Source organism: Terrapene carolina, unplaced genomic scaffold, assembly GCF_002925995.2.
Source record: "Terrapene carolina triunguis isolate 2854851 unplaced genomic scaffold, T_m_triunguis-2.0 Scaffold165, whole genome shotgun sequence".
NCBI classification, from domain to species: domain Eukaryota; kingdom Metazoa; phylum Chordata; order Testudines; family Emydidae; genus Terrapene; species Terrapene triunguis.
The window spans coordinates 180,523-206,676 of NW_020664516.1; the positions used below are offsets into that span (position 1 = coordinate 180,523).

At 49.4% G+C, this 26,154-nt stretch overlaps 1 protein-coding gene across 1 annotated transcript in view; it reads right to left on the reverse strand.

Moving 5' to 3' along the window:
- Positions 1 to 26,154, reverse strand: part of LOC112104255 (V-type proton ATPase subunit d 1) — a 93,892-nt gene that overhangs the window by 11,435 nt on the left and 56,303 nt on the right. Inside the window, exons 3-4 of the mRNA XM_024196474.3 lie at positions 3,271 to 3,449; positions 890 to 969 (exon numbers count right to left, since the gene is read on the reverse strand). Of these exons, the coding sequence (XP_024052242.2) occupies positions 890 to 969; positions 3,271 to 3,449 (259 nt within the window). The remainder of the gene's footprint in view (positions 1 to 889; positions 970 to 3,270; positions 3,450 to 26,154) is intronic.

Sequence of the window (26,154 nt, forward strand, 5' to 3'; positions counted from 1 at the left end):
CACACTGCTATTCCCTCTGTGCTCCCCACACACAGCTCTGCCAGTGCCCCTCAATGCAGACCCACAGCCCCCATGCCTATTCCAGCCCTCCATGAGGGAAACTTATTCAGAGTAAAGACCTCTTTGCCCTCCAAGGAGGGGGATTCTGGGTTCCAAGTCGCATGCCTTCTCCTTATTCCTCTATGCTGCTGCATCCATTGTTCCAACAGCTCGGCTGAGGCGCTGAAGCCTTTCCCAAGCAAACCTTCCCTTTTTAAGAAAGCACGTGACTGGCCCATGATCTCGGAGCCAGACCCGAGGGAGCAGTCTCTTCACATTGGCTAGGTCAAGCCTCCACTTCACACGGATTCTGTGGCCACTTCTGTCAGCCAAGGAGCAGCCCTCCGCCAGAGCCTGCACAACTCATGCAAGGTTATTCAGAGAGGCGAGGTCAAAGGGTACTTTAAGGACCCCCTCGCTGCCAGCCGGCTGACACCGCAGCAGAGATTGGAAGCCGCTGGCACTAGCAAGCTGGATATAATAGCACTGTGTGAACCAACCTCCAGACCCCCCAGCCTGGCACACTGCTTCATTCCATCCTGGACACAGACCCTGTTCTCGGTCACATTTTAACTGCATTATTGCTCCCCGGGGGAGATGCTTCTAGACGGCTTTACGATATACAGCGAACACACTAACAACTCTCTCCTTCCCCAGCCTGGAAAAGCTGTCTTTGGAACTAGCCAGCTAGGACAGCGCTCCATGAGCGCTCCCCCTGCTCAGCTCCCTCCACACAGAACGACCAGGCAGACAGCAATGCCCCACCCTCTCACAGCACGAGTCACTGATGTTTGTTACTCCAGGAAGCTGTTTCATTAGCTCCTTCCCTCCCCGCGAGGGCCACATTTACCTTATACAGCGTGTTTCGGATGATTTCGATGTTCATTTCGTCGAGGTCCTGCTCGGATATGCAGTCCTGGAAGAAGGCGGCTGAAACAGACACAGAAAGCCATGAGCAAAATTGCAGCGTGCTCCTGCTGCTCCGAGTTGCACACCGTGCTCCCCGGAGAGGGAGTGGAGTGCAAGACCTTTGCATGCAGGAGGCCAGGTTTCCAAAGGCACAACACCCAGCATGACCCTTACGGCTGGATGGTCAGAAGTGCTCGGATTGGGAGCTGAACTCGGAATAATCAGGCCTGTATTCTGGTGCCTAGATGGGAGCCGAACTCTTCTGAAAAAGACTGGCTGTGCCTTTTCTAGTCCCCGGGAGTTATGGTGCCGCAAAGCCGGGGAACCACAGAGCTCTGCAGGAAGGGGCAGTGTCTTACCAGTAGTTTTATGGTGGTGACACTAGTGCCATTTAGAAATCGAATTTCTTAGGGTGCCTTGAGCTGCAAGGCTATTAGGTCCTAGATTCGAGTGCACGTCAGGCTGCAGTAGCAGTTAGAGCGCTTGTTTGTTAGGCAGCACGTCGCTATTCCCCAGGACCGGGCCAGCATCAGCCATGGTGGGGAACAAACGCTGAAGTAGACAAAAAGAAGGCATATGCAATCAAATGGGGGAAGAGGAAAGTCCATATGCCTGTAATGGTGATGGGACATTCATGGGGGCAGAGGATGTTAAGCTTCTAGGAAGGTAAAGAGCTGGATTAAAGACTCTGACCTACAGGAATGTTCTACACCGCCTTGTTTCTCAGCAAGAGAGCGTCATTTTCATTCAATATAAACCCTGGACACTTAGAGCCTAGAGACGGACACACTGCACAGCTGGTCAGACTTTTTTAAATAATGCATTTCAGCTTTGGGAATTTGACATCCTGTGAGACACCCGTAACTGGAGAACACACTTCCCACGTACTACAGTTTGCAGTACCTTCCGTTACATTTGTGGTTGCTATTTGCGTTAAGGGTCCTGGTTTTCATTCTGCTCCCATCTTGCTGCCCCTTTTACGCTAGGGTTCACTTTCTGTTTTCCCACGCTCATGTTCAGGGAACGTATGTCAACGCTTTGGCTTTACTGCAGGTGATCCTTCCTTAGCTGAACACTCAAGACATGGGAGCAAGAGCTCTTGCTATTGGTTCAGTTTTTGTCCAATTTCTTGGCTCCTTGTCTAATGAGTCATTTTCCCATCAACTATTTCTCTGCCTCATCGTCCCAGGTTGTGTTTGTGGGAAGCACTTTCTTTCCCAGCTATGAAAATCTAGGCTGCTACCAACTGTGCCACCAGGATTCAGTCTGTTGGGGAATTGCATCCTTTCTGGAGCAGCTAGAAGAACTGCTTGTGGATCATCCCATCGATTATGCTCCATTAACTCTGTTTGCCAACACTAGCCCCGGAGGCCTGTGTGTCCAGACATCCACTGTGCACAATGGAAGCATTCGCTCATCTCCTCCCAGACTGCCCCATTGCTGGCTTTAGGTCTTGTCTGTCTCTTGCTGGGATAAGGTACCACTGGGATAATGAGTTTCAAGTACTTGTTTCACAGTGGGACATAGACAAGTCTGGCTCTGCAGACCACAGCAATTACCAACATTTAACAAAATTAGTGGCATCTCCCACTGGGAGAGTTACTTTTCCCCTCTACTGTTATGTCTCTCAGCTGGTGAGAGAAGGCTCTACTGACCATTCTTCCAGCCAACCTGTGATGCATAACAGTAACGCTTCTGCTGGTTTCCACATTCTACAGCTCGGTATAAGGTAAGTCAGTTTTCCAACCTGAACTCCTGGTTTATGGAGCGCCGGCTTGTATTTACTGCCTGCGTCAGTACAAGTAAAGGCAGAGAGGAATGGAAGTGGTAGCTATCGGGAAAGATGCCCATAGAAAACTGCCCAGCATACCAACCAAACTGCTCAGTGTTCCAATGGGAATAGTAAATCTGTGCTACAAACTTGCTAAATTAAGTAAAATTACCTCACTCCCTCAGAGGGACTTCAGATTATTTGCTAAACTGCCCTGTGTTACCTGTGTGTCAGTCAAGACGACTAGTGTTAAAAGAAGATTACATTTCTTAACACGCTTCAACTTTCTACCTTCAGGTTTCTGCATAAGACCCTTTGTAGAGCAGCTGATGGGGAACTAAGAGGGTCGCTATACGGCTCATTGAGTTGTAGATGCACAAGATAGTTCAAGTAAGACATACAAGGCAGTAAAACCCACCATGCCTGTCTCGGTGGTTAGACTGTTTTGTAGTCCCGGATTCAGAAACACGGGTTTGTGCCCATCCTAGTGCATGAATGGGCAGACCGGTTCCAAGCCCAGCTGAAAGGCACTTTGAATAAACACTGCTCACCCAGGGGCGTGTCCACCAGGATTGCGTTGTAGAGCTCCGCAGGGGTCTGAGCAATATTCACAGCTTCCATTTGCTCAAAGCTTCCTAGCGGATGGCACTTGGGCACTAGCTCCGCGATGGAGCGCTGGTGCAACGTCCCGGTGATCAGCAGGATGACGTTATCGATCATGTAGCTGTAGCTAGGAGGAACAGGAGAGGGGAAGCGTGTTACTGATACGGACATCAGGGCAGAAAGATGGGTGCACGTGTTGGCTCACAGAAGATACCACGCCCTCTGGAACCAGTCAATGTTGCCTCTTCAGTCAACCTGAAGGCTCTGTAGGAAGTTGCCAGGTGCACCCAGGAACCAGAGAAGCCTCGTTTCCAACACTCACAGGTCTACCAGCCTGGAGGAAGAGGAACCAAGCTTACTCCCAACTTGAGATCATTCCAGCTAGACCCCAGCCATCCACACATCTCTGCCTGCCACTCCCCTCCCTCTCCCAAGCCACTGGGACCCCCTCATGTCACTCGCCCCAGTGCAGACTCCTCCTTTTGTGGCTGTACAAAGCATTGCCTCAGCAAGGCCAGCAGGAGCCAGGGAAACTGATGGGGATGAGGCTGACCAGTCTTCATCCCTCTGGCTGTGTTCAGCTGCTGCCTCTGGGGAAGCACGGTGCAGCAGCAGCAGCACGGGTGCCGTTGTACAGATGCAGCGGGGAGAAGGCAGCGCTCCTGCAGCCCTGTGCCAAGTCTGGCCCCTGTATCTTGTGCCTACTCACTTGGGAGCACATACGCTGGGCAGCCTTATTAAAAACCCAGTAAGAGGAAAACTGCATGTTATTAATCACCATCACCTTGCAGCCTTTAACTCCAGACTGGAGGTTTCCAGAAGACCTGAATTGATGGGTCTGATGGAGAAATCAGTGGGTGTGGGTCTATGGCTGCGTTATTTCAGGATCCAAAGGGGCTCTTTTGTCCTTAACCCATGAATCATTTCTACTGCAGCAGAGGCTATGGTCCGCACCCCGACAGGGGCTGCCTTGTGCTAGGCACTGGACACACAAGCCCCTCCCACAAAGATTGGAGCTTGAAAGACAAGACAGGCCGGAGGGGCGGAAGTTGCAGCAATCAAGAAGCAAGGTCAGGGCTTCGACATCCTAGAGCAGTGGTTCTCAAACTTTTGTACTGGCAAACCCCTTTCACATAGCAAGCCTCTGAGTGCCACCCCCCTTATAAATTACAAACACTTTTTAATATATTTAACACCATTATAAATGTTGGAGGCAAAGTGGGGTTTAGGGTGGAGGCTGACCGCTCGCGATCCCCCATGTAATAACCTGGTGACCCCCTGAGGGGTCCTGACCCCCAGTTTGAGAACCCCTGGCCTAGACAGAAGGAGACGTGTGAGTTTTAGACACTGCCTGGATGCTGGGCTAGAGGGCAGGCAAAGGCACGAATGTGGGTTGGTGCTGCGCAGCATGACAGAGGCAGACAGGGGGAAGGGCTTTGGGGAAGATCGGCAGCTCAGCTGTGGCCATGTTGCATTTCAGCTGAGAGCTGGAAATACACAAGGAGGTCAGGAAGACAGGCTGAAATTTCAATTTGAGGGAGACAAGTGCAAAGCAGAGGCCGACAGAGATGGCAGGAGTCTATCAGCAAACATTGCCCGGAGACGCCCAGGGAGCGTAAGGGAGACGAGGAGGGTGCCCAGCACGGTGCCCTGATGGGCCTCAGCGAGCAGGGAGGATGACTAGGTCCTGAAGGAGCAATCTGCAAGGTAGGAGGAGAACAGGGAGAGGATGGAGCCATAAGATCGCAAGACTGGGATGAGCATGGTGGACAGTCTCCAAGGAAGCTGGTAGGTCCAGGAGGCGGCGTACAAGGATTTGACCGGAAAGAGGCCATCAGAGCCTTTGGCGAGAGCTGTTTTGGGGGAGCAGAGAGGGCAGAAGGCGGATGGGAGTGGGGCTCGAATGGAACTGCTGAGAGCGGCACGCTGAGTGAAGTGAAGGGCAATGGAGGCCCAGCCTGGCAGGGAGCAGTGCTCCAGGCCGTTCTCTGGATGGCCGGAGGGTAAATTATTGAGGGGAAGGGACTTGAGGCGGGTGAGAAGGGGAGGGCAGAAATGGGGCTTGAGGAACCAAGCAGGGAGGACACGGCCTGGCTCTGTTCAAGCACTTCGTTCGGCCTAGCTAGTAGGGCCTGGGCAAGCTTTTCAAGCCCTGCTGAAGCTGGGGGCTGCCATGTCTCAGGGAATAAGCAGAAAGCGAGAGCAAGCAGCATACCACATGGGGTGGGTAACTGCCCCTCCAATTGCCCTCCGCTTCCCCACACGCTTCTGCCTCTGCCTTTGCCTTCCCCTTATGACAACGGGCTTTGCTGGGGCTCTCAGGGACAGTTAAGATTTGGCTCACTTTACCAAGACTACACATCGGCACAACTGCATGACTCTGTTAACAGCCTCCCAGCTTAAAGGCAACCCCTCTCCTGCCTCCACAGTACCCTAGACCAGAGCCCCCTCCCCACTGGAGAGATTAGAACATGGTCAAGGCCACCAGAAGGGAAACCCCCTGCCCCCACCTCGTTTGTAACAGAGACGCAGAGACAGCTGTAACACAGGAGTGTGGTTAGCACTGGATGAGAGGCCACAAGCCATCAAGATGCATCTCAGTGAAACACTCAGACCAAGCCCTGGCTGAAGCATGCACTGCTAGGACCAGCCCAGGCTATACTGTCTGCTTACAAACAAAAGCAACTTAAGACAAGATTTCACGCCACGATTCTCAGGAAAATCCAACAGGTCGTCATATGCCCATCTGCAACGCCCCTACTCTGCAAAGGCTGCCTGGGCTGCACTAGGGCAATCACCTACACACAGCAAGGCAAAGCACGCTGGACCTGGCAGATGGCACGCAAGGCGTAAGATCCATTCAGTCAGAAGCCTCCTGAGCTTAACCTGCAACTAGGAACAGGCAGGGGAGAGGAGGATAGAGCGCTCGGATATTGCCAGCGCAAGCACCAATACCAATTACATGCAGAATGGCTCTTTACCTGCCCTAGCTCACCTCAGGTCCTGCTGTCAGCATGGCAAGGGCAGCCTGCAAGGAGTTAGACCCAAACCATCCACAGACATGGGAACAGTAACACTTCTACAGCTACTTGTGACCACAGAAACGGCTCCAGAACCGCGCTCGCTCATCCAGCTTTGCTAGAACCAACTGAGGTTGTGCAACGCAGAGCTGGGCTGATGGGCCATCCTTCACACACTGCTCGGGGAGGAGCACAAGTGTGCGAGCACACACCTACATTACTTTCCCACTCTCCATTTTGAAAGTGTCCCTCACCCGCTCAAGTTTCCTGCACCAGTCTCTGAGGAGGACAGAAATTCATCACACGACGTTGGACACCAAATCGAGCCTCTCAGACTCACAAGTCTGCCTATTACTACTGGTCCCAGGTGAAATCAGCCTGGGGACCAGCTTCATATGTGCACAGTGTGTATCCACAGGTCCCTGGATATGTGCACAGAAGCATGTGTGCGCATAAAAACAACAAGGTGGCACCTTAAAGACTAACGGATTTATTTGGGCATAAGCTTTCGTGGCTAAAAACCCACTTCTTCAGATGCATGAAGTGAAAATTACAGATACAGGCATAAATATATATTGGCACATGGAAAAGGGAGTTACCTAACAAGTGGAGAACCAATGTTGACAAGGCCAATTTAGTCAGGGTGGATGTGGTCCACTCCCCACAAACAAGGCAATGCTCTCAGGATCTGACAGCTCCCGTTCACCGCTATAATAGTAGCACAGGTATCGACCCATTGGGGTGAAAGCGGTGCAACAGGAAAAGGAACTCGTCTTTTGTTTGTCTGCAGCTCTCCCGGAGGAGCACATAAACCCAGATAAGACAAGACACATCTGTATGGGACCTAATGTAACGGTCCGGAAGAGGCCAACCGGCCAGCTCTGAGTACGTGCCTTAGCGATAGTGTTGGCTAAATATGCGCTGCAGTGCCACTTTCCAGCAAGCCCAGGCTGTGTTTATTCCAGCTCTCTCACGCTCATTCCAGATAAAACGAACAGGAGGCTCAGCTCTTAGTGTTTCCCTTTCCAGGTGACAATCAAAGTTCTGACTAAACAAGAGACTTAAGCCAGAACACACTGACCCAGTGTTTGGGATGCAGTCAGAAAAGCCTCTCCCCAGTCATGCCTGGATGCACCTGCTTTCCTGTGCAGGGGTCTGGTAAGAATGCAGCTGCCTTCTTGTATACCAGTTACAGCACAGGGAGTGAAGCAGCAGTACCTCCTTTGCCTCTGCTACGGTCTCTTCTACCAGCCCTATGGGGTTTGGTCGGCTTGATTTATTACAAAGGAACAGGGTAGCAGTGAAGGTTTCCCTGTGATCCCCAAATGCCCATCTAACAGGGTGTACACGTTTATCTGCCTGAGCTCCCTCCCCACAACTTCCTCGGGGCCTGGAGTGCTTCAGCACCTGCGTACATGTCATTTTTAGGTCATGCTCTATCTCTTGGGAACAAGAGGATTTCCAGCTGGCAATGCCACTAGTCTGGTGAGAGCCAGACATGTACAACCAGACTGTCAGATGTTACAGAATTCTGCAGCAGCTTCACAGAGCTAATCAGTGCTCACACCTCCACGCCTCAAAAAAGGTGCCACCAGAGGATAATCACTTCCCCTGTTTTATTATGTGAGGAACAAGGGGAGCAGCATGTTAGAGTCATATGGGACTGCTCCCTCCAGCATTCCCTTTAACAAGTCAGGTTATGCTGCACCTCGTAAGAGGAACAGTTCAGGAACATCAAGATTCTCAGCCAGCAAGGAGAATACAGGGGCTTGACGCCCATCTTCCCACTTGTGCTGGGAAGTGGGCCACTGGGTTGAGGGATTCCCCAAGAACTGTGAGGTGAACCAGGAAAGCCACTGCGGAAGAGGGGGAGGTGGTGACAGCTGTTAAGACAGAAACTCATCCCCAGTGAAATGGTAACAGGCACCAGAAGTTAATTAGGGAGCGTAAAGGCTAGTGTAAGCACCAAGAAAGCTGAATCGAGGGCTAGCAAAAGAGGTTTAGGGAGACCTAAATAAGAACGGGGAGCAGGCAAGCAGCAAGAAATGGGAGAGATTACATTAGACAATAGCTAAACTCTGATGTCATCCTGTAGCGTATCTGGCAATGGGATAGGGTTGTGGTGGGGACTGAAGAACAGGAATCAGGACCTGACAGACACTCTTCACTTAAATCGCTTCCCTTTCTGAAGTCAGGATTAAACCTTCGCGGAGGGCATAACGAGGTTTCCAGTGGCACAGAACAGGAATCTGCCTGCCTGCGGCTGTGAAAGCAGTTGACAATAGACTAGGGGCTTGGCGAGAGGTGTAAAGTGCTGGATATAGAGTCACTGGCACAGCCAGAGGAATACACCCCTGTACCTTGTAGCACATAAGATGCCAGACGTAGATCACCTGCATCCACAGACCTATAATTAGTCTCTTAACTCAGAAATATTTTCTTGGAGTTCCTTGAGAACCGGTCAGATGTCTGAGATGGAAATTCTCAGACACCAATGTTAGCAGAACAAGGAAAGGGCCAAAACTGCAGAAACCATGGAGACTCACAGCAACAACTGGAAGGGCTCTTTCAAGAACAAAGGTCTCCCTCATGCCAAGTGCAGGGTCTGGAAAGAGATAGTCTCTTGTTCAGCCCAGCAAACCCCCCCCCCCGCCCTCCAGAGTTGGTTTTGGGTGTGTGTGTGTGTGGGTGTGTGTGTGGAGGAGAGGAAGGTATGATGCAAGAGGACAGCATATCCGATAGCAAACCACCCCAGAGCCTGCTAACATTTTTGTACAGTAATGTAGGACAAGTACCCGAGCTTGAATTATACAAAAATACCAATTAAATTCAGCCCACAAGTGAAAGGTCAATGATGAGATGTTACACACTGAATAATTCAAACAATTCAGGCTCATGGGGCCATGGCACTGTTTCTCTTGCAAGTCAGCAGGACCTTTATCACCAGGGCTGGTGTTAACACAGGTGCTAGGTGGAAGCCATCGGTTTTAATTGACACTTGTACTTACAGGTTTCAATGCTGGTGCAGCGACATGCGGTTTAAAAGGTGCAGCACCCGATGCATGCTGATGGTTACATACAATAAACCCGGAGTCGTGGCATGAACTGAAGCATGCATGTGGCTGCATGTCAGAGTTCTCTCAGAACGGTAAACACTTATACAGCAGCCTTTGCCCAAACGCTGTAAGAAGAGTAGAACCTTGCTCCTACAGCCACAAAAACCACAGACCTCTGCCTCTTGCACTCCAGATTTCCCACTGCTGTAGTAGTAGGGCCTTTTATCCTGTGTTGCCTCGGTCATTGGAGTGCCGCACAATCACATAGTGGGTACATTTCAGTAATGCATTCAGAGGGATTTTCACCCTTCCCATCCTGGGAAACATTTGAACTAGATGAGGCTTCTTAACCTTTTCTCAATGGTTTGGCATGCACTGGGAGGGAACTGAGCAGGAAACCCTAAGGAATTTAGGAGCTTCACATGGTCTTTGATGCCCCCAGCCAGACTTTGAAAGCCAGCTACTCATTCGCCAGCCTTCTTTGCTCCATAACTTTAGAAAAGAGGCAAAGTTGGGAAGGAGAACAAGAATAAAGTCCAGAGGACCTGCTGCATACTTAGCAGGGATGATGAATTTGATGGGGACGACTATGTAGGCCTGGGACCTAACTTACCCCCATCCTAGGTCTATAGCAGATTTAGCAAACTAAGAAGTCTGCAAGGAGCAGACCTATGCCTGAGGGCAAGAATCAATGAATAAGAACAGCCAGACTGGGTCAGACCAATGGTCCAGCTAGCCCAGTATCCTGCCTTCTGACAGTGGCCAATGCCAGATGCTTCAAGGAGAATGAACAGAACAGGGCAATTTATCGAGTGATCCATCCCGTCGTCTAGTCCCAGCATCTGGCAGTCAAAGGCTTCAGTACACCCAGAGCATGGGGTTGCATCCTTGACCATCCTGGCTAATAGCCTGAACTTATCTCATTCTTTTTTGAACACCATTATACTTTTGGCCTTCCCAACATCCCCTGGCAATGAGTTCCCCAGGTTGACTGTGCATCGTGTGAAGTACTTCTTCCTTATCTAGGTTTTAAACCTGCTGCCTATTAATTTCATTGGGTGAACCCTGGTTCTTTTATTACAAGAAGGTGTAAACAACACTTATTCCCTTTCTTCACAGCATTCATGATTTATTGACTTCTATCATATCCCCCCTTGGTCGTCTCTTTTCCAAGCTGACAAATTCCAGTCTTTTTTAATCTCGCCTCATATGGAAGCTGTTCCATACCCCTCATCATTTGGGTCATCCTTCTCTGTACTTTTCCCAATTCTAGTACACCTTTTTTGACACAGGATGGCCAGAACTACACGCAGAATTCAAGGTGTGGGCGTACCATGGATTTATAGAGGCATTATGACATTTTCTGTCTTTATTATCTATCCCTTTCCTAATGGTTCCTAACATGGATAGCTTTTTTTGGCTGCCGCTGCACATTGAGTGGATGTTTTCAGAGAACTATCCACAATGACTCTAAGATCTTTCTTGAGTGGTAACAGCTCATTTAGATCCCATCGTTTTGTATGTGTAGTTGGGATGATGTTTTCCAATGTGCATTACTTTGCATTTATCAACACAGAATTTCATCTGCCATTTCCTTGCCCAGTCACCTAGTTTGGGGAGACCCCTTTGTAACTCTTCCCAGTCTGCTTCGGACTCTTACCAGTCAATATGGAGATAGCTGACATCCCTAATTATTGAGTTTTCTATTTTTATAGCCGCTCTAATCTCCCTGAGCATTTCACAGTCACTATCACCATCCTGGTCAGGTGATCCGTAGTGTATTCCTACTGCTATCCTCTTATTACTCGAACATGGAATTTCTATCCGTAGAGATTCTATGGTACAGTTTGAGTCATTTACGTTTTTTCCCTATATTTGACTCTGCTTTCTTTCACATGTAGTGCCACTCCCCTACGAGTGTCACCTACTCTGTCATTCCTATATATTTGTAGCCTGGATTACCATGTCCCAATGATTGTCATCATTTCCATGTTTCTGTGATGCTATTATATAAATATCCTCATTTAATACCAGGCACTCAAGTTCACCCATCTTAGTATTTAGGCTTGTAGCATTTATAGACAAGCACTTATAAAATGTGTCAATATTTAGTTGTCTGGTAGAGGAGACCACAGCGTAAGGGACAGATGGTTTGGGGAAGCCAGCTGGATGCAGTGAAGACAAGTCACAGGGTCTCCTAGTCTATGCGAAAAGTAGTAGGTTCTGCAGTGGGCTCACAAAAGCCACAGATCTACAGCTAGTTTGTCACCCTGGCAGACCTCACAAACAGCTTTGATCATAAGGGGACATATTTTTAAATGTTCTTGGCTGGCAAAGCTCTCCTATTGCAATGACTGTTAACAGCAGAACACTAACTGGTAAGCCTCATCTCCACCTCACTGACTTTCTGGGCAGGCAGCCAAGAATCTACAGAAACAAAAAATGTATCAGCGTTCCAGCCAAGCGAGCAACTTATCACCTTGGAGAGCCACAGCCAAGAGACCTGGTATGTGGAGTTTCAGAAACCGAAGGAAGGTGGTCCAACCACATGCAATACTGACTGCAACTCCTTCATCTCTCCCCAGTCCAGCAAACACACCCTCTCTCGATATGGCAGACAGACCGCTTGCTAGCCAAACGGCCGTTCTGCCCGCTGGAACTGGCCCAGCCGTGTACTATCACAGCAGTGGCTCAGACTTCTGTGCCCCATTCAGCACCGCAGTGTGTGCCCCCCACACTCTATCCAGTCAAGTATAAAATATCATTGCGGAGGGAGCATGAAGACCAAACGGCCTTGGAAAGCAGCTTCACTTCTGGTTTCAGAGCAATCCCTTAATGAACCCAGGAGTTCGGTTTTGCAGGCTCAACCTGTTCTCTGTACACTACTATCATCTCAACATACAGAGAGGAAGAAGAGGAAACTGCTACCAGGATGAACTTCAATGCCCCATTACTACCCCCTCCCTTTTCACCCCCATTCTCCATCCCTCCCTGCACCAGCAGGGTACAGTCTTGCCCCCCTCTGGCCCAGAAGGAATGTTCTTTTCCCTCCCTGTATCATGGCTCATGTTGCAACAGCCGCAGCCTTCAGCTGACAGCAGGAACCAGGCCTCCTACAGAGCTCTGTTCACTGCCTAGAAGTCACACAAGCGGTGACCTCCCTGTTACTGACACAGCACCTCCCCTTGGTAATGCTCCAACTCTCCACTGTCCAGGCTCTGAGGTTCCCCCCCTCCCCCCAATCGCAACACATGGATGGAATACAGCACAGAGAAGCCAGCAAGTAAGCTCGTACTTTTTCACCAGCCATCAGAACCAGGGCATTCCACAATAGGCAACTCCCAGCTGAGAGCCAGTCATGGCTCCTTTTCTCATATCACATCAATCCATACCTCACCCGCTGGCTGACAAACGCTGGCCTCTGCTCCAGTGGTAGGCACTGGTTTGTGACCGAGTGCTGCTATTTTCACTAAACTGCGTCTCATACTAGCTAATCCGCCAGGAGTACAACTCTGTCATGTTTCAGTCAATCCACAGGCACCAATGCAAATACCCAGACTTATCCCCAGGAGACATCGGAGGTAGTGCCTTTTGGATTGGTACTGTCCCAACTTCAGTAACCTTGTAACTTTGGAAGATACAAAGAGCACAATAAAATCAGCAAGGTAAATTATGTTGTGGCCAGAGAGGATAGAGATCCAAAGGGGCCAAGCTGTGTAAGTGTGGACAGGAAAACCAATGGTGGGAGAATGCAAGGTAACAGGACCTGGAGAGACCATTGGGGCACCAAGCTATTTAGAAACCTGGAAAGCAGCGATGCTGTAGGGAAGGGCAGCAGATTAGACAGGCTTGTAATGACAGACAGCAGCCGAAGGAAAAGACCTAGTGTGGTTCACAGCAGAAGCAACACATTTCTTGGACTCTGTTGAGACTGCACCTAATAAACAGGAGTACTTGTGGCACCTTAGAGACTAACGGATTTATTTGAGCATAAGCTTTCTTCGGATGAAGCCCACGAAAGCTTATGCTCAAATAAATCTGTTAGTCTCTAAGGTGCCACAAGTCCTCCTGTTCTTTTTGCGGATACAGACTAACACGGCTGCTACTCTGAAACCTAATAAACAAAGATGTCAGTGAGTCAGATCGCAAAGCTAGGTGGGTATTGGGCTGAAGAAACTAGCTTAGAGAGTAAAGAGAACCCCACGACTGACCTCGGCCGAACAGCAGTTAGGCTGAGGAAAGGAAGCAGTAACTGTGTACAAATATTGAAAGACGCAAGTGTCCAAAAGAGAAGGATTATTTGAGATGAGCAGAGTGGTGAAAAGAGGTAAAACCAAGCAGGAGGAAAATATGGCGACAATCAGAAAAAGGAGCGTGTTTGACTGTGCAGTCTCCCAAGGGAACCAGACAGAGCCCCATGGCAAGTTTTGTAAACATTAAAACACTGTCAACATCACGTCAAAGTATGCAAAGGAAATAGTCTTAAGTCAGCAAATCACCTATTTTTACTATTCATTCACTAGCCCATTTGTCTAAGTCTAAATCTCTTTTTCATGTGTACGGTGAAATCAACCCAAAATCTAACCCTTCCAAGCCCACTTAGGGCTCAGTCTCAAACTCATCTGGTAATATAGTTTCATCCCCAGTCAGGACAACAGGTTGATTTTTTTTAAAACTGCTCTCTGTCCCAGGATACCAGGGAACCTATAAACATTGCAAGTGGCTACAGAGCATGATTAAGGACGGAACATTGGATGACCTGCGTGTCTCATGAATCTTCTGTGACCTCGGCCACACTGTACTGGAACAGCTGCCACATGCCACGGTCCCAAGCACTGTCCTCCAGGAAGGCGTGACGAGGACAAACAACTAACGCAGATCCAACAAAAGCTGGAGGCTGTGCTCAACTGGGGCATAGGAAGGTTAGGGCTGCTGTTAAGGCACAAGATGCAGTGAGGAGCAGAGTCTAGAGTCTCTTAACTACCAACTTCTGCTTGTTGAAGGACACCATGAACAAGTCACTAACCACCTCAGCACTTGGAAGGAGACAAACCTGCCTCACGGGAGTGAGTTTGTTGTTCGGGAAACTCCCAAATGTGAGTCCATGACCACCCTAGCAAGCAACGGAAACCCCAAACCTCCAAACACAGGCGACCGTACACCCGCAGCCTTGTAAGGGAGCCGATCCCCCTACTGCACACTCTACAGTCTGCATGCTGAAGGATGGGAACACTTATCTATGAGAATTCCATGTTCACACCGGATCATAAAGCATATGCGCAAGGGTCAGAGTGAGACTGACCAAGCAACTCGACTTTCAGACCAGGAAATGCCAGTGTTTTACCCTGCAACCTGAACCTTCTTGTACGACTACACACATACACGCTTCTGGGCATAAAACCATGACCTCGGAGCCCAAGCTCACGCCTGCAGGTCTGCAAATGATCAGATTCCCCACTTTCCAGGGCGGACACCACACCCCAGATGCTGTAGCCTTGGAAATGCCTAAAGGCGGCTCAAGGCATGATGTTTTAGTGTCTAGAAAGGCTATTTTAGTGCTTTTATGCAGCCCCTGTATAACCGGCACAGCCGACTCATGGGAACTAAGGTCCTTGGCTCAACAGATAGAGGGATACAAGGAAAAGTCAGTACAATTACAATTGTACAATAGCTTTCCTGTGGCTTGTACAAGATGGCACGGTTCGGGGAGAGTTCACTCAGCTCCCGTTTGGGATGATCCGTGCACTCACGAGTAACATGACCATCCTAAACTCAGGGTGTGAATTGGGGCACAGGTGTATGTGGCGGTAGAAGGGTGGGGGCACACTGCCACTTCTTTCAAGCTCCTGCCTAGCACTCCAAAATCTAGGCTTTCATTACAAGAGAGACACTTGGTTCCCATAGTGGTTAAACGGCAAAGAGCCAGAGATGCTAGCTCAGAGAGGTGTTCACCGCAGTGGGTGCACATTCAGATGCTGAGTGAGAATTTAAACAACATTAACCATTGAATTGCTGATCATAGCATGACAGAAAAGAGAGGAAGAGCCCTCCTCCCACTACCTTTCTCTCTGATACCTGCGGACACCGCTCCTCAATTACTGCAGCATCTCTAGCCTTGACAAATGCCATCGTGCCCTGCTCAGATCCATTCAAAACGCTGCTGCAGAGATCACTTTCTTAGCTCATCACTTTGACCATGTCACCCCTCTCTTTGCATCCCCCTCCACTGGCTCCCTCTTCTCTACTGCATCAAACATAAGCTGCTGGTCTTTGTTCTCAAGGCCCTTCACAATCTGTCCCCACCCGATCATCTCTCATCCACTGTCAAACTATCAATGCTCATCTCTGATGGCCCATATCACGCATCTCCAGCACCCACTTGTTTCGTCTGTAAACAAGCACCATCGTGCTTTCTCCCATGCTGCCCCTACACCTGGGAGGCACTCCCGTAAACATCCTTCCTTCCTTCCCATCCCTCCTCAAGTTTCCTTTGCTGTAGCATCTACAAAAACATGACAATGGTTAGGCTCCTGGTGAGAGAGAGAGAGACCATAGCGCATCCGACTCCGTGTACTCCATCTGTGGTCTCATCTTACACTCATCAGCTCCTTGGGGCAGGGACAGTTTTTGTTGTGCTTGTACAGCACCTAGCACAACGGGGTCCAGGTCCATGACAGAGCCTGCCAGGCATGACACTAATACACAGGTGAAGATGTGCACAGTCCGCTGCTCATTTGGGTGATGGCTGAATGGCAGTGGGAGACATCACCACTGACATACACTTAAGTTCAACCACAGGTGATGGGGCTCAACGCAGGCATTGCTGGATGAGGTTCTCCAGCCAGCGTCAGGCAGGTCAGATGAGATGGCCAGAATGGTCTCTTCTGGCCTTAAAAATCTATTAATTTATTTTTCCCCTAGTTAAGGAGGATCCCAATGGGAGCCGAGGCCAAAAACCCAGAGAATATGCATATGAACATCCGCAGCCTACTTCAAGAGACCTCTCAGGAGGGTACTGCTTACTTTGTGGTGGTATTGGTGAGTACCACGACCTGTGCCCCTCATTCTACCCCTGCCCAAACATATGCACTTTTTAAAAAGCAGACCTTTTAGACACACATTCTGCATCTGCTCCAGGCCTCCAATTGCAGGGTAGTGCCACCATGCAAAGGCTCGGTCAATAGCTGGACACATTGAATCCTTGTACACTAGTAAGCCAGGCTGGCGTGCAAGGGATTCTGTAAGGGCTCCTCCATACACCCCTTGGCTCTGTAAAATGGTAGCCGCCTGGGCGAGGCTTTTAAAAGGCCAAACACCGGAACTTGCTCTGGCAATATACCAGACGGTCACCTTTATTTGATATCTAGCCATGCCGCCAGAGGGTGTGTTCGGAAATCCATTTTCTAGCGCATCTGTCTATTTTGCGTCTGTGACGGTACCTACAGAGACTGGATTTATGGCTTATTACAACAATCTGTAACTCACTAACCCTCTCTTTTTGTCTATGACTTCAGAGGTGTGAACGGGCCGCTCTATCTTGAATGGTCCTAAACAATCTGATCCACCTTACATTTTGCTGTGAGCCGGGAGTAACTTTCCCAGATCTGAAGAAGAGCTCTGTGCGCATGGGCGGCATGTGACTCCCCCACCCCATCCCCGTTTGGGGAGGCTAGCCCCGCCCACCCTGCCCCTGCACCACCCCTTCTGCCTGGGGCCACGCCCCCACTTCCGCCTGCCGGGGCCAGAGGAGTCCCGAGGAGCCAGGGCCGTCCTTACCCATACACAAACTACGCAGCTGCGTAGGGCACCAGGAAATTTGGGACACCAAATTGCCCCAAATTTCCTGGTGCCCCGCACAGCTGCGTGCTGCTCCAGCAGCCAGCCCGATCCCCCGGCAGGCTGAGCCGGCCAGGAAAGCTTTCCCCGCCCCTGCTCCACCCCCGCCTCTTCCCCAAAGCCCCTGCTCCAGCCCCCTCCCACCCCTTCCCCTGAGCTACGTCCCGGGGGACTGCAGCAGGGATCAGGCATGCCCTGCACTCACCGGGCAGCGGGAAGTGGAGCGACCCAGCCCCAGCCTGCTCCATGCTGCTGGTGAGTGCTGGGGGGGCGGTTCCCCCTGCCCCCTAAGTCCCAAGGCTGGGAGCCAGGAGAGCAGAGCGGAGCGAGTTGGGGCTGGGTCACTCCACTTCCTGCCACCCCGTGAGTGTGGGGTCGGGCCCGCCCTGCAATCACCGGGCAGCAGGAAGTGGAGCAACCCGGCCACAACCCACTCCGCAGGCTTGTGCTAGGGAGTGGTTTCCTCCCTGCCCCCCAAGCCTGCTCCTGCCCCCCACAGACCTTGGGCGTGGCCCGCCCCCCCACCCATGGAGGCCTGGGGCCGACCTGCCCCCCGCCCCACAATGTCTAGGGACGGCCCTACGAGGAGCCCTGGGGCCGTGGCAGGGAGCGTTAGCAGAGGTTTGGGCAGGCTTAGCCTCTCCCAGCCTCTATTACACGCGGCCTATATCTGTGTGGCTTGAAAGCTTGTCTCTCTCACCAAGAGAAGATATTACCTCACCCACCTTCTCTCTCTAAAGGTACCTACCCCAAAGTTCCCACCACTGCTACAAATACCCGCCATGCCAGCTAGGAGACGCTATTCCCAGGGAGTAGCATTCTGAAAGAGAACTGTGCATCCGATAAGACACAGCACTGGGATTTCAAAAGGCTCTGCAGAATACAAACTCAACAGCCTCCCCCCATACCAGATTCATAACAGTTCATCATAATTCCTAGCCTGGCAAAGCAGTGTACACTCACAAAAGACACACAGCAGCACACGGTCTTGCTATAGCAAACTAAATGTGCACTTTTAAATTCTCACAGCCCCTCAGCTAGCGCTAGTAAGTGGCCTTGTGTCTGGCTGCTCACAGTGAAGTGACAGCCTGTCCACCTCTCCCTTGCGGGTCACATTTTACCCTTGGCCTCACAGCAAAACACAACACGCAGCAACAGTAGAAATTTCTGGCTCACTGAGATACAGCCTAGTCATTATAAGACATCTGCGCTTCCCTTTAATCTGCCCAAGGAATACGCTGCAATCCTGGAGGCAATATTGATTTACTGCTGTTCAGGGCTTCCAGAGCCAGGGAAGCAGAGGGCAGACTGGGTCCCTGAGAATCATGGCTAGCTTTGCAGTCCCACTGGTATGAATATGCCAGTCTGGCAAGTCCCTGCTTGCAGCTTGCCAGACAATCCTATCCTCCTAAAGATGCAAGTGTCATGCACCTTCCCCAACTGGTGAATGGCCAACGCTTGCATAACCCTGGGGAAAGCACCCCTTTGCGTTTACTACTAAGGGTATGTCTACACTACAGGATTAATCCGAATTTAGATAATTCGAATTTGGGAAACAGGTTGTATAAATTCGATTGTGCGCGGCCACACTAAGCACCTTAATTCGGTTTTAAACCACATTAATTCGGTGGTGTGCGGCCACACTACCCCATTAACTTAAACACAGTAATTCGGTGGTGTGCGTCCACACTAACCCTAATTCGAATTAACAAAATCGATTTAGGCTCTACTCCGTTCGTCGAGGTGGAGTACAGAAATCGATTTAAAGGGCCCTTTAATTCGAATTAACTGGCTCTGTAGTGTGGACGGGTGAAGGGTTAATTCGGATTAAGGCAGCTAAATCCGAATTAAAGTCCTAGTGTAGACCAGGCCTAAGAGGGCAGCAGAATCGGGTTGTGTGTCCCCTCTATTCCCTCCCCAATCCCCCAAGCTAGGGAAGTCCATTTCATTGAATCCATCGATTAGTTCCTCTGTGTTGCCTAGAATTACAGTCCTGTGCAGCAGGACACACTTAATGGCCTTGCACACCTGCATGACAACTGCCCCCATGTTAGCAGGCCTCCAGAGTGTGATTGCCACCCATTTCTCCACTGTCGAAGCAGCTCTCACTTCAGTCTCCGCGCTGGGGCAGCTCTGCACAACTCCAAAAACGTGGCCTTCTGCACCTGAAAGTCCTGCAGCCACTCAGTCATCCCAGGGTTGCATCATGATTTGATCCCACTACTGCGTGCTTGTTTCACTGACTCCGAGCTGCGGCTGTCCGGGCAGCTGGTCAGTGAATGCCTGTGGCATCTGGCTAGTTTCATTCACTGTCCACATCATCCACTCGGTGTTCTCAGTATCCCTGCAACACTGCTGGGGGCTGCGGTTCCACAAACACAAAAGACCAAAGTCAGTCGCCCTGTCTCTAAAACAGACAAGCGCTCAATTGATCTGTTTCACATCTGTGTTTGACAGCAAGATGGCTAATAGAATTTTGCCATGAAAGAGTGGATTTGGGGATGGACCAGAGGGAAGTGGGGGAATTTTAACCCAAACACCCACAATTCTGAGCAGGGTGTTATCCCACAATATGCTACAATTCTCCACAACATAATGCACCCGATGGTGGTGACTGAAACACTGGGAAGCAAACCCACAGTGCCACATGTCTTTTGCTGGTGCTACCTGGCACTGTGAGGACATGCTGCACTGGCAAAGGCAGCCAAATGGGAACACTCTGCCCAAAACGCCGTTGGCAGAACTTCTGCCGGTAAGACTTTCTAGTCTAGACTAGCACTGAACTGGGATATTCTAAAGCGGTCCAGGCAGAACAAGGTATTTGACCTGCTCCAAGCTGGCACCCTCAGGCAGGCCCTTGGGATGTTTGTGACATTTTACAAGCGTGCATGGACAGCGTTTTACAAGTGTAAAAGATGCTTGAATTGGTGCTGTAAATCCAAAAAGCAGCTAGTGTGATGTGGCTTTAAAGGAGCGGAAAAGACGAAAGGAAGGTGTCGAAGAGCCTGATCTCCTGGCATAAGAAATCGATCTTGCAGAGAAAAGTTGGACACAGCATTGCCCCATATCAAGAGCCAGACGCTGAGGTGAGCAGGCAGGCCGGGGAGAGCAGCACACCTTTGGGCTCTCAGAGGGCTTGCAGTTAACACGCCAAGCCCTGCTCTTGGTACTGTAATAGCACGTTACCAAGGCACAGTGTTTGCTAAAGAAATAACTTGAACTATACTTTGCTCTGTATTTACCAACTACCACAGGTAATGCTCTCTAAGCTTACTTTGAACTGAATTATGTAATTTTATTGCCCACTGTACCTTGGTGAAAAACAAACATCACCAACCTCATGAGTTTCTAAGAAATAAGCAATGCAGGTGTATTGACTGAAGGATCAGGCCAATTCTCCATTTGTGCGCTGAAAGTTTGGTAGTGAAAAAGTGTAAACTTTCCTCTCATCCTGCACTTGTCATACAGTTCTCCCCCTCGGAAGGGACGTGAACCCTCAACAAATTCCATGGCCCTTTTCTAAAGAACTGACAGCCACTGTAATAGCAAACTGGAATGCCTGCTCTCTTACCCATCGGGAAAAAGAGCTCCTTTAGTCATCGTTCAGTTCTAGAGGCAGCTGGGTTATACAACAATTTCCAGCACATAACGTGGAAGCTCCTTCCTAACGTCCATGAAAACGTAGTTTCCTTTGGACAGATGTGGAAGGAGTGGGGTCTCTGCCATTCAGGAGGGCATTCTCAGAGAACTGCTGCTACAAGCCTTTCCAAAACCATTGGCTGTATGCAAATGGTTCTGAGACAGTGTTGTTACTTCTTCCTTCAAAGTCCTTGGATCATCTTCCACAGTTCTCCTGAACAACCCCTCTTCAACCAGCTAAATCAGCCTCTTCATTTCTGCCAAAGTGGCTTGTAAAGCTTTCATTCCAAGATCTGCAGAGCTCTTGGAATGTTTATTTTCATCCCCAAACAAAGATTCAAATCCCTCTTCTAACATGTTCTGCTTTTCAGTCAATATCTTTGTTCGTATATTATGGGAAAGAGGAATCGGGAGTTCCCAGCCTCCCTCGCTAGCTTGGACACCATCCTGTCCCCTCACACAGAAGCCTTCCAGGCATCTCATTTCCGTACTGCTACTGTCTCCCTTTCTGAGGTACGGTGACTGGAGCCGAACAGCCTTCCAGGTGAGGTTATAGAATGGCACAGCAATGCTCTCTGCATTCTCCACCCCATTCCTCACACACAGCGAGACTGCTGGCTCGTCGTGAACGTTGCAGCGCACTGGGCGGCAACGCCAGGTCCCTTCCCTGGGTGTTTCTTAGAACCCAGGGAGGAGAGGCCTTTTAACCGAGCCTCGGTCTTCTCCAGAATCAACTAGCCTAAATGACTGCACGATTTGACAAGTTAATCACCTTACTGCCCACCCCTTTTCAGATCTTTAATATATTAAGCGTGGCTCCTAGGTGAAAGATAATGCTCTGTCCCACAGAAAGGGGGCTGTAGGACCAGCCAGAGCAAGGGGATTCCACACCACCTCCAACTCCAGGATCTACCAAGGAGGCAGGGATATACGTATCTCTAGACATCAGGAAGGCACTGACAGAAGAGAGACAATGGGAGTTCCGAGCAAAGACGGCAGTTCCATTGACGGAGGCCCCAAAGTAAGGAACCTGTCTATTACAGGGAGTTTGACCCCACCAGGTGACTCTGCTTTGATGAAGACATTAAGCTATGCAAATGCAGCAGGCAGTTTGGGAGAGTTAACCTTAGGGTCTGTAGCATCAGTGGTATCTGAGGAAATCCACCAATGACAGCCCTATGTTACAGTGACACACTAATCCACTTCAGAAAAGTTTTTAGCCCAACAGACAACCTGGTCAGGTTAAAACGGACTATTCGGGAGCTATCCCAAACAAACAACAAATAAAGAATCTATCCAAAATGTATACTAGATAGATTCATGGAAGATAGCCATTGATGGACCTATTAGCCGGGATGGGCAGGGATGGTGTCCCTAGCCTCGGTTTGTCAGAAGCTGGGATTGGGTGACAGGGGATGGATCACTTGATAAACTGTCTGTTCATTCCCTTTGGGGCACCTGGCATTGGCCACTGTCAGAGGAGAGGATACTGGGCTTGATGGACCTTTGATCTGACCCAGTATGGCTGTTCTTATGTATAAAGGAAGATTTAAAAAAAAACAAAACACAAAAAAACCACCACAGGACAGTTTGTTCTTTGTATTAGCCTGACAGAACAAAGTCTTTACATAAAGTCAGTGTGGCAGAACATTGAGTATCCCGCAAGTCTATTATATATATATATATATATATATATATATATAATGTTGAATTCAGGAAGTGGTTTTGCTACTTCAAGTACACTTAATACCTGCGGTAGCTGCCCTACAACATGACTCTATAAATACTCTGAGCCGAACAGTCAGCTATTTGTGTGGGAGCTAGGATTCTGACAGCCAGCTTGTGCCTCTGAGTCTGAAAGTTGTTACAAAAGGCATAAAAGACTCAGGAAGAGACACTCCCTGCAATAAGAGATTGATTATCGACCACAGAAGAGTTCTAGAACAAGGTGATTTGCCCTGACGAGACGCTATCAGGAGTTTGATCAGAGATTGCAGTCAGCGCCTTCTAAGAACAGTATAAAAGTTAATCTCTGGAGTCAGAAATCATCGTCTCCCTAGTAACAGACAAGGATGGAAAACTACACTCACTAAGGAAATAAAACAAAATGAGTTTACAGTGGACACATCAGAAAAAAGGGGGGGGGGGGGAAGTCAAATTTCCAACATGCCCTGTGTTGAAAGACTATCACAACGAACAATGGCCCTCCCACCACGTGGAAGTCTCTAACTGAGAGGGGCATTTCCTGAGACACAAACAAATCACTGCTACTCCCCTAAGTGGGAGGAGAAGAGAACTACTGCTGGATGGGCAAAAGCAAGGATCTGGAAGTGACACCAAGGGACTCCCAACGTTTAGACCTTTTGCCTAGAATCACTGTTGAACAAGGACATTTCCGGTTTAACCTTGATTCTGTGCTTTTAACAACAGAAGGGGTCAACCATTCTCCCCACCTCTTTGGGCATTACGGACCTGAACCCTCTGTCCTCAGTAGGGGCTCTGCAGACTCCCCACCTCAGCCCTGAACTCTGTCCATTCTTCATGCCTTCTCTCCCCTTTTGGGGTAGATTTTCAAAGACACATGAGAGTTGGGCACCACCTACTGACAAGCTGCACTTTGAAAGGCACAACGTCTCCCTCTTTGCCGTCTCTTCCCGTCATCTTTATGCCTCATGCTGCTCCTGCCCCTCTTCCAATGCTTCAAGCGCTCTCTTCAAACCCCACTTCACTTCCACCACTCACCACAATCCCACGCTGTCTGCACCTCTCCCCAGCCACATTCCCCTCTACTTCAGCTCAGCGCTCCCAGGACTCACTTCCGGCACAACGTGACTTACGTCCATTCCTTCCCACCCACCCCAGTGCCTGTTACCTTTGCTTGCCATGTTGGTCTATTCAGATGGCCGGCTCTTTCAGCCGGGCCCACCCGGTATCAACTCTCAAGTGCCACATGCTGAGTGATGGGGCCACGTTTGCTGAAAAGTGGCTGGTGTGAAGCGTGCAGCACCCTCTCCCTTCCGCTGGGCTAACAGGTCACTAGCGCTGATGAAGTAGATTAATATAATCTGATAAGAAAAATCCTCTGCAAGATCCCGTTGCAGCGTTCTGCTGATAAGAAGTTTCTCCCCCCTCCCAGTGCTTCTGCACAGCGCGGAGTCCACACAGGAGACCTGTGGCAACTTCCCTGGCTGGCTTTGCAGCACAGACTACACACAGCTCCGCTGGCTAGGCTGATATGTTAATACGCAACCCAACTTCGCTGGCTGTCTCCTTTAGAAATCAAAGCTCTGAAATGAGGAACTTGGTTGACATTTCTGCTCCTAAGGCACCATGGGACCTATTGACCATCAGGGCAAAACATGTCTAGGCAAGAGACCGCTTTCTTGGGGGGGGGGGGCAGTCTGGGGAACGAACCACCCCAGGAACTAAAGGACCACCCCAAACCTCCCCACCTTCTACTGTAAGTGCCAGGCTCACAACTCCAACTGCTTTTCTCTGACAGGCACAGAGCAGTATGGACATTTAAAAAAAATCCCCCAAGCAAAACCCTACCAAAACAAAACCTTCCAGTGCACACACAATTCTCCCTCTAGGGAAGGGAGAAAATGAGCCACATGTGTGACAGGTGAGAGTCACCTCACTTAGTGCACAACTGGAAGACCACCCAATACGCTGACAAGGGCAGGATAAAACCCTGTATAAAACAGAAGGCCAGCTCAGGGGAGCAGCATTCACGTCCCAACTCATTCCCAAGCTCCCCAGCTGGCAGGGGCTGGGAATATTACTAAGGCAGCGCTTTCTACCAACACCAAAGGCCAGCGTGAGGGCACCAAAAGTAAACTAACACGGAAGAAAGACAGGCCAAGAAAGATGGTTTTACGCTCTTCAGTTCAATTTGCAATCAACTGTAAAATGTTTTCACTGTAGAGATGTTTGTTTTAGTGTAGCCATTCCCTGGCAGAGCAACTATTAAAAAACCAATGACAGGGCAAAGGAACACGCTGTACTGTCTTTGGCAAATAAGATCTGGAATGATCAGGCAAGATCAGGACTGCACCAGGCTAAGTTCAGAAAGGGCAAGGCACAAAATGAGTTACACTTTGCAAGGGACATAAAAGGCAATAAGAAAAGGTTATATAAACACTTCAAGAACAAGAGAAGGATGACGGAAGTATAGGTAAACTACTTAGCAGGGAAGGAGAGCTAATAACTCATGATATCACAAAGGCGCAGGTGTTTAATGCCTATTTTGCTTGTCTTCACTATAAACATTAATGGTGACCACATACTTAAAACAATATTAACGGGGGCAGGGAGGGAGGAATGAAAGCCAAAAGAGGGAAAGAACAGGTCTCAGAACAGTTATCTATGATCTTTGAGAACTCGTGTAAGATAGGTGAGGTCCCAGAGGACTGGGCAAGGGCAAACCTGTCTTTAAAAAAAAGGAACAAAAAAGACCCAGAGAATTACAGATCAATCAGCCTAACTTCATTACCTAGAAAGATACTGTACCAAATTATTAAACAATCAATTTGTAAGCATCTAGAAGATAATTGGGTTATAAAGAAGAGCCAACATGGATCTGTCAAGAACAAATCATGCCAAACAACCTAATTTCCTTCTGTGACAGGGTTACTGGCTTAGTGGATGGGGGAAGCAGTAGATATGATATAGCTTGATTTTAGTACGGCTTTTGACACAGTCTCAACGTGACATTCTCATAAGCAAGCTAGGGAAACGTGGTCTAGATGAAATCACTGTAAGATGGGTGCACAACTGGTTGAAAGACCGTACTCAAAGAGTAGTTAATGGTTCACTGTCAAACTGGGAGGGTGTATCTAGTGGCATCCCACAGAAGGAAGTCCTGGTTCCGATCCTATTCAATATTTTCATTAAGGACTTGGATAACTGAGTGGAGAGAGCACGCCTATAAAATTCAAGGCTGTTTGAATTCTAATCTTGTCCTCCAAAGTGCTTGCGGAAAACTGGAGAATTGGTCTGAAATCAACAAGATGAAATATTTTGGGGTGTATTAACAGGAGTGTCCTAAGTAGGACACAGGAGGTAATAATTATCCCACTCCACCTGGCACGGGTGAGGCGTTAGCTGGAGTACTGGGTCAAACTCTGGGCACCACACTTTAGGAAAGATGTGAACAAACTGGAGAGAGTCCAGGGATGGGTCTAGGTGTAAGCAGTCCTGGCTCAGTGGAGGGGGCTGGACTAGATGACCTCCTAAAGGGACCTTCCAGCCCCACATCTCTGTGGTTCTCTGGTTGCCC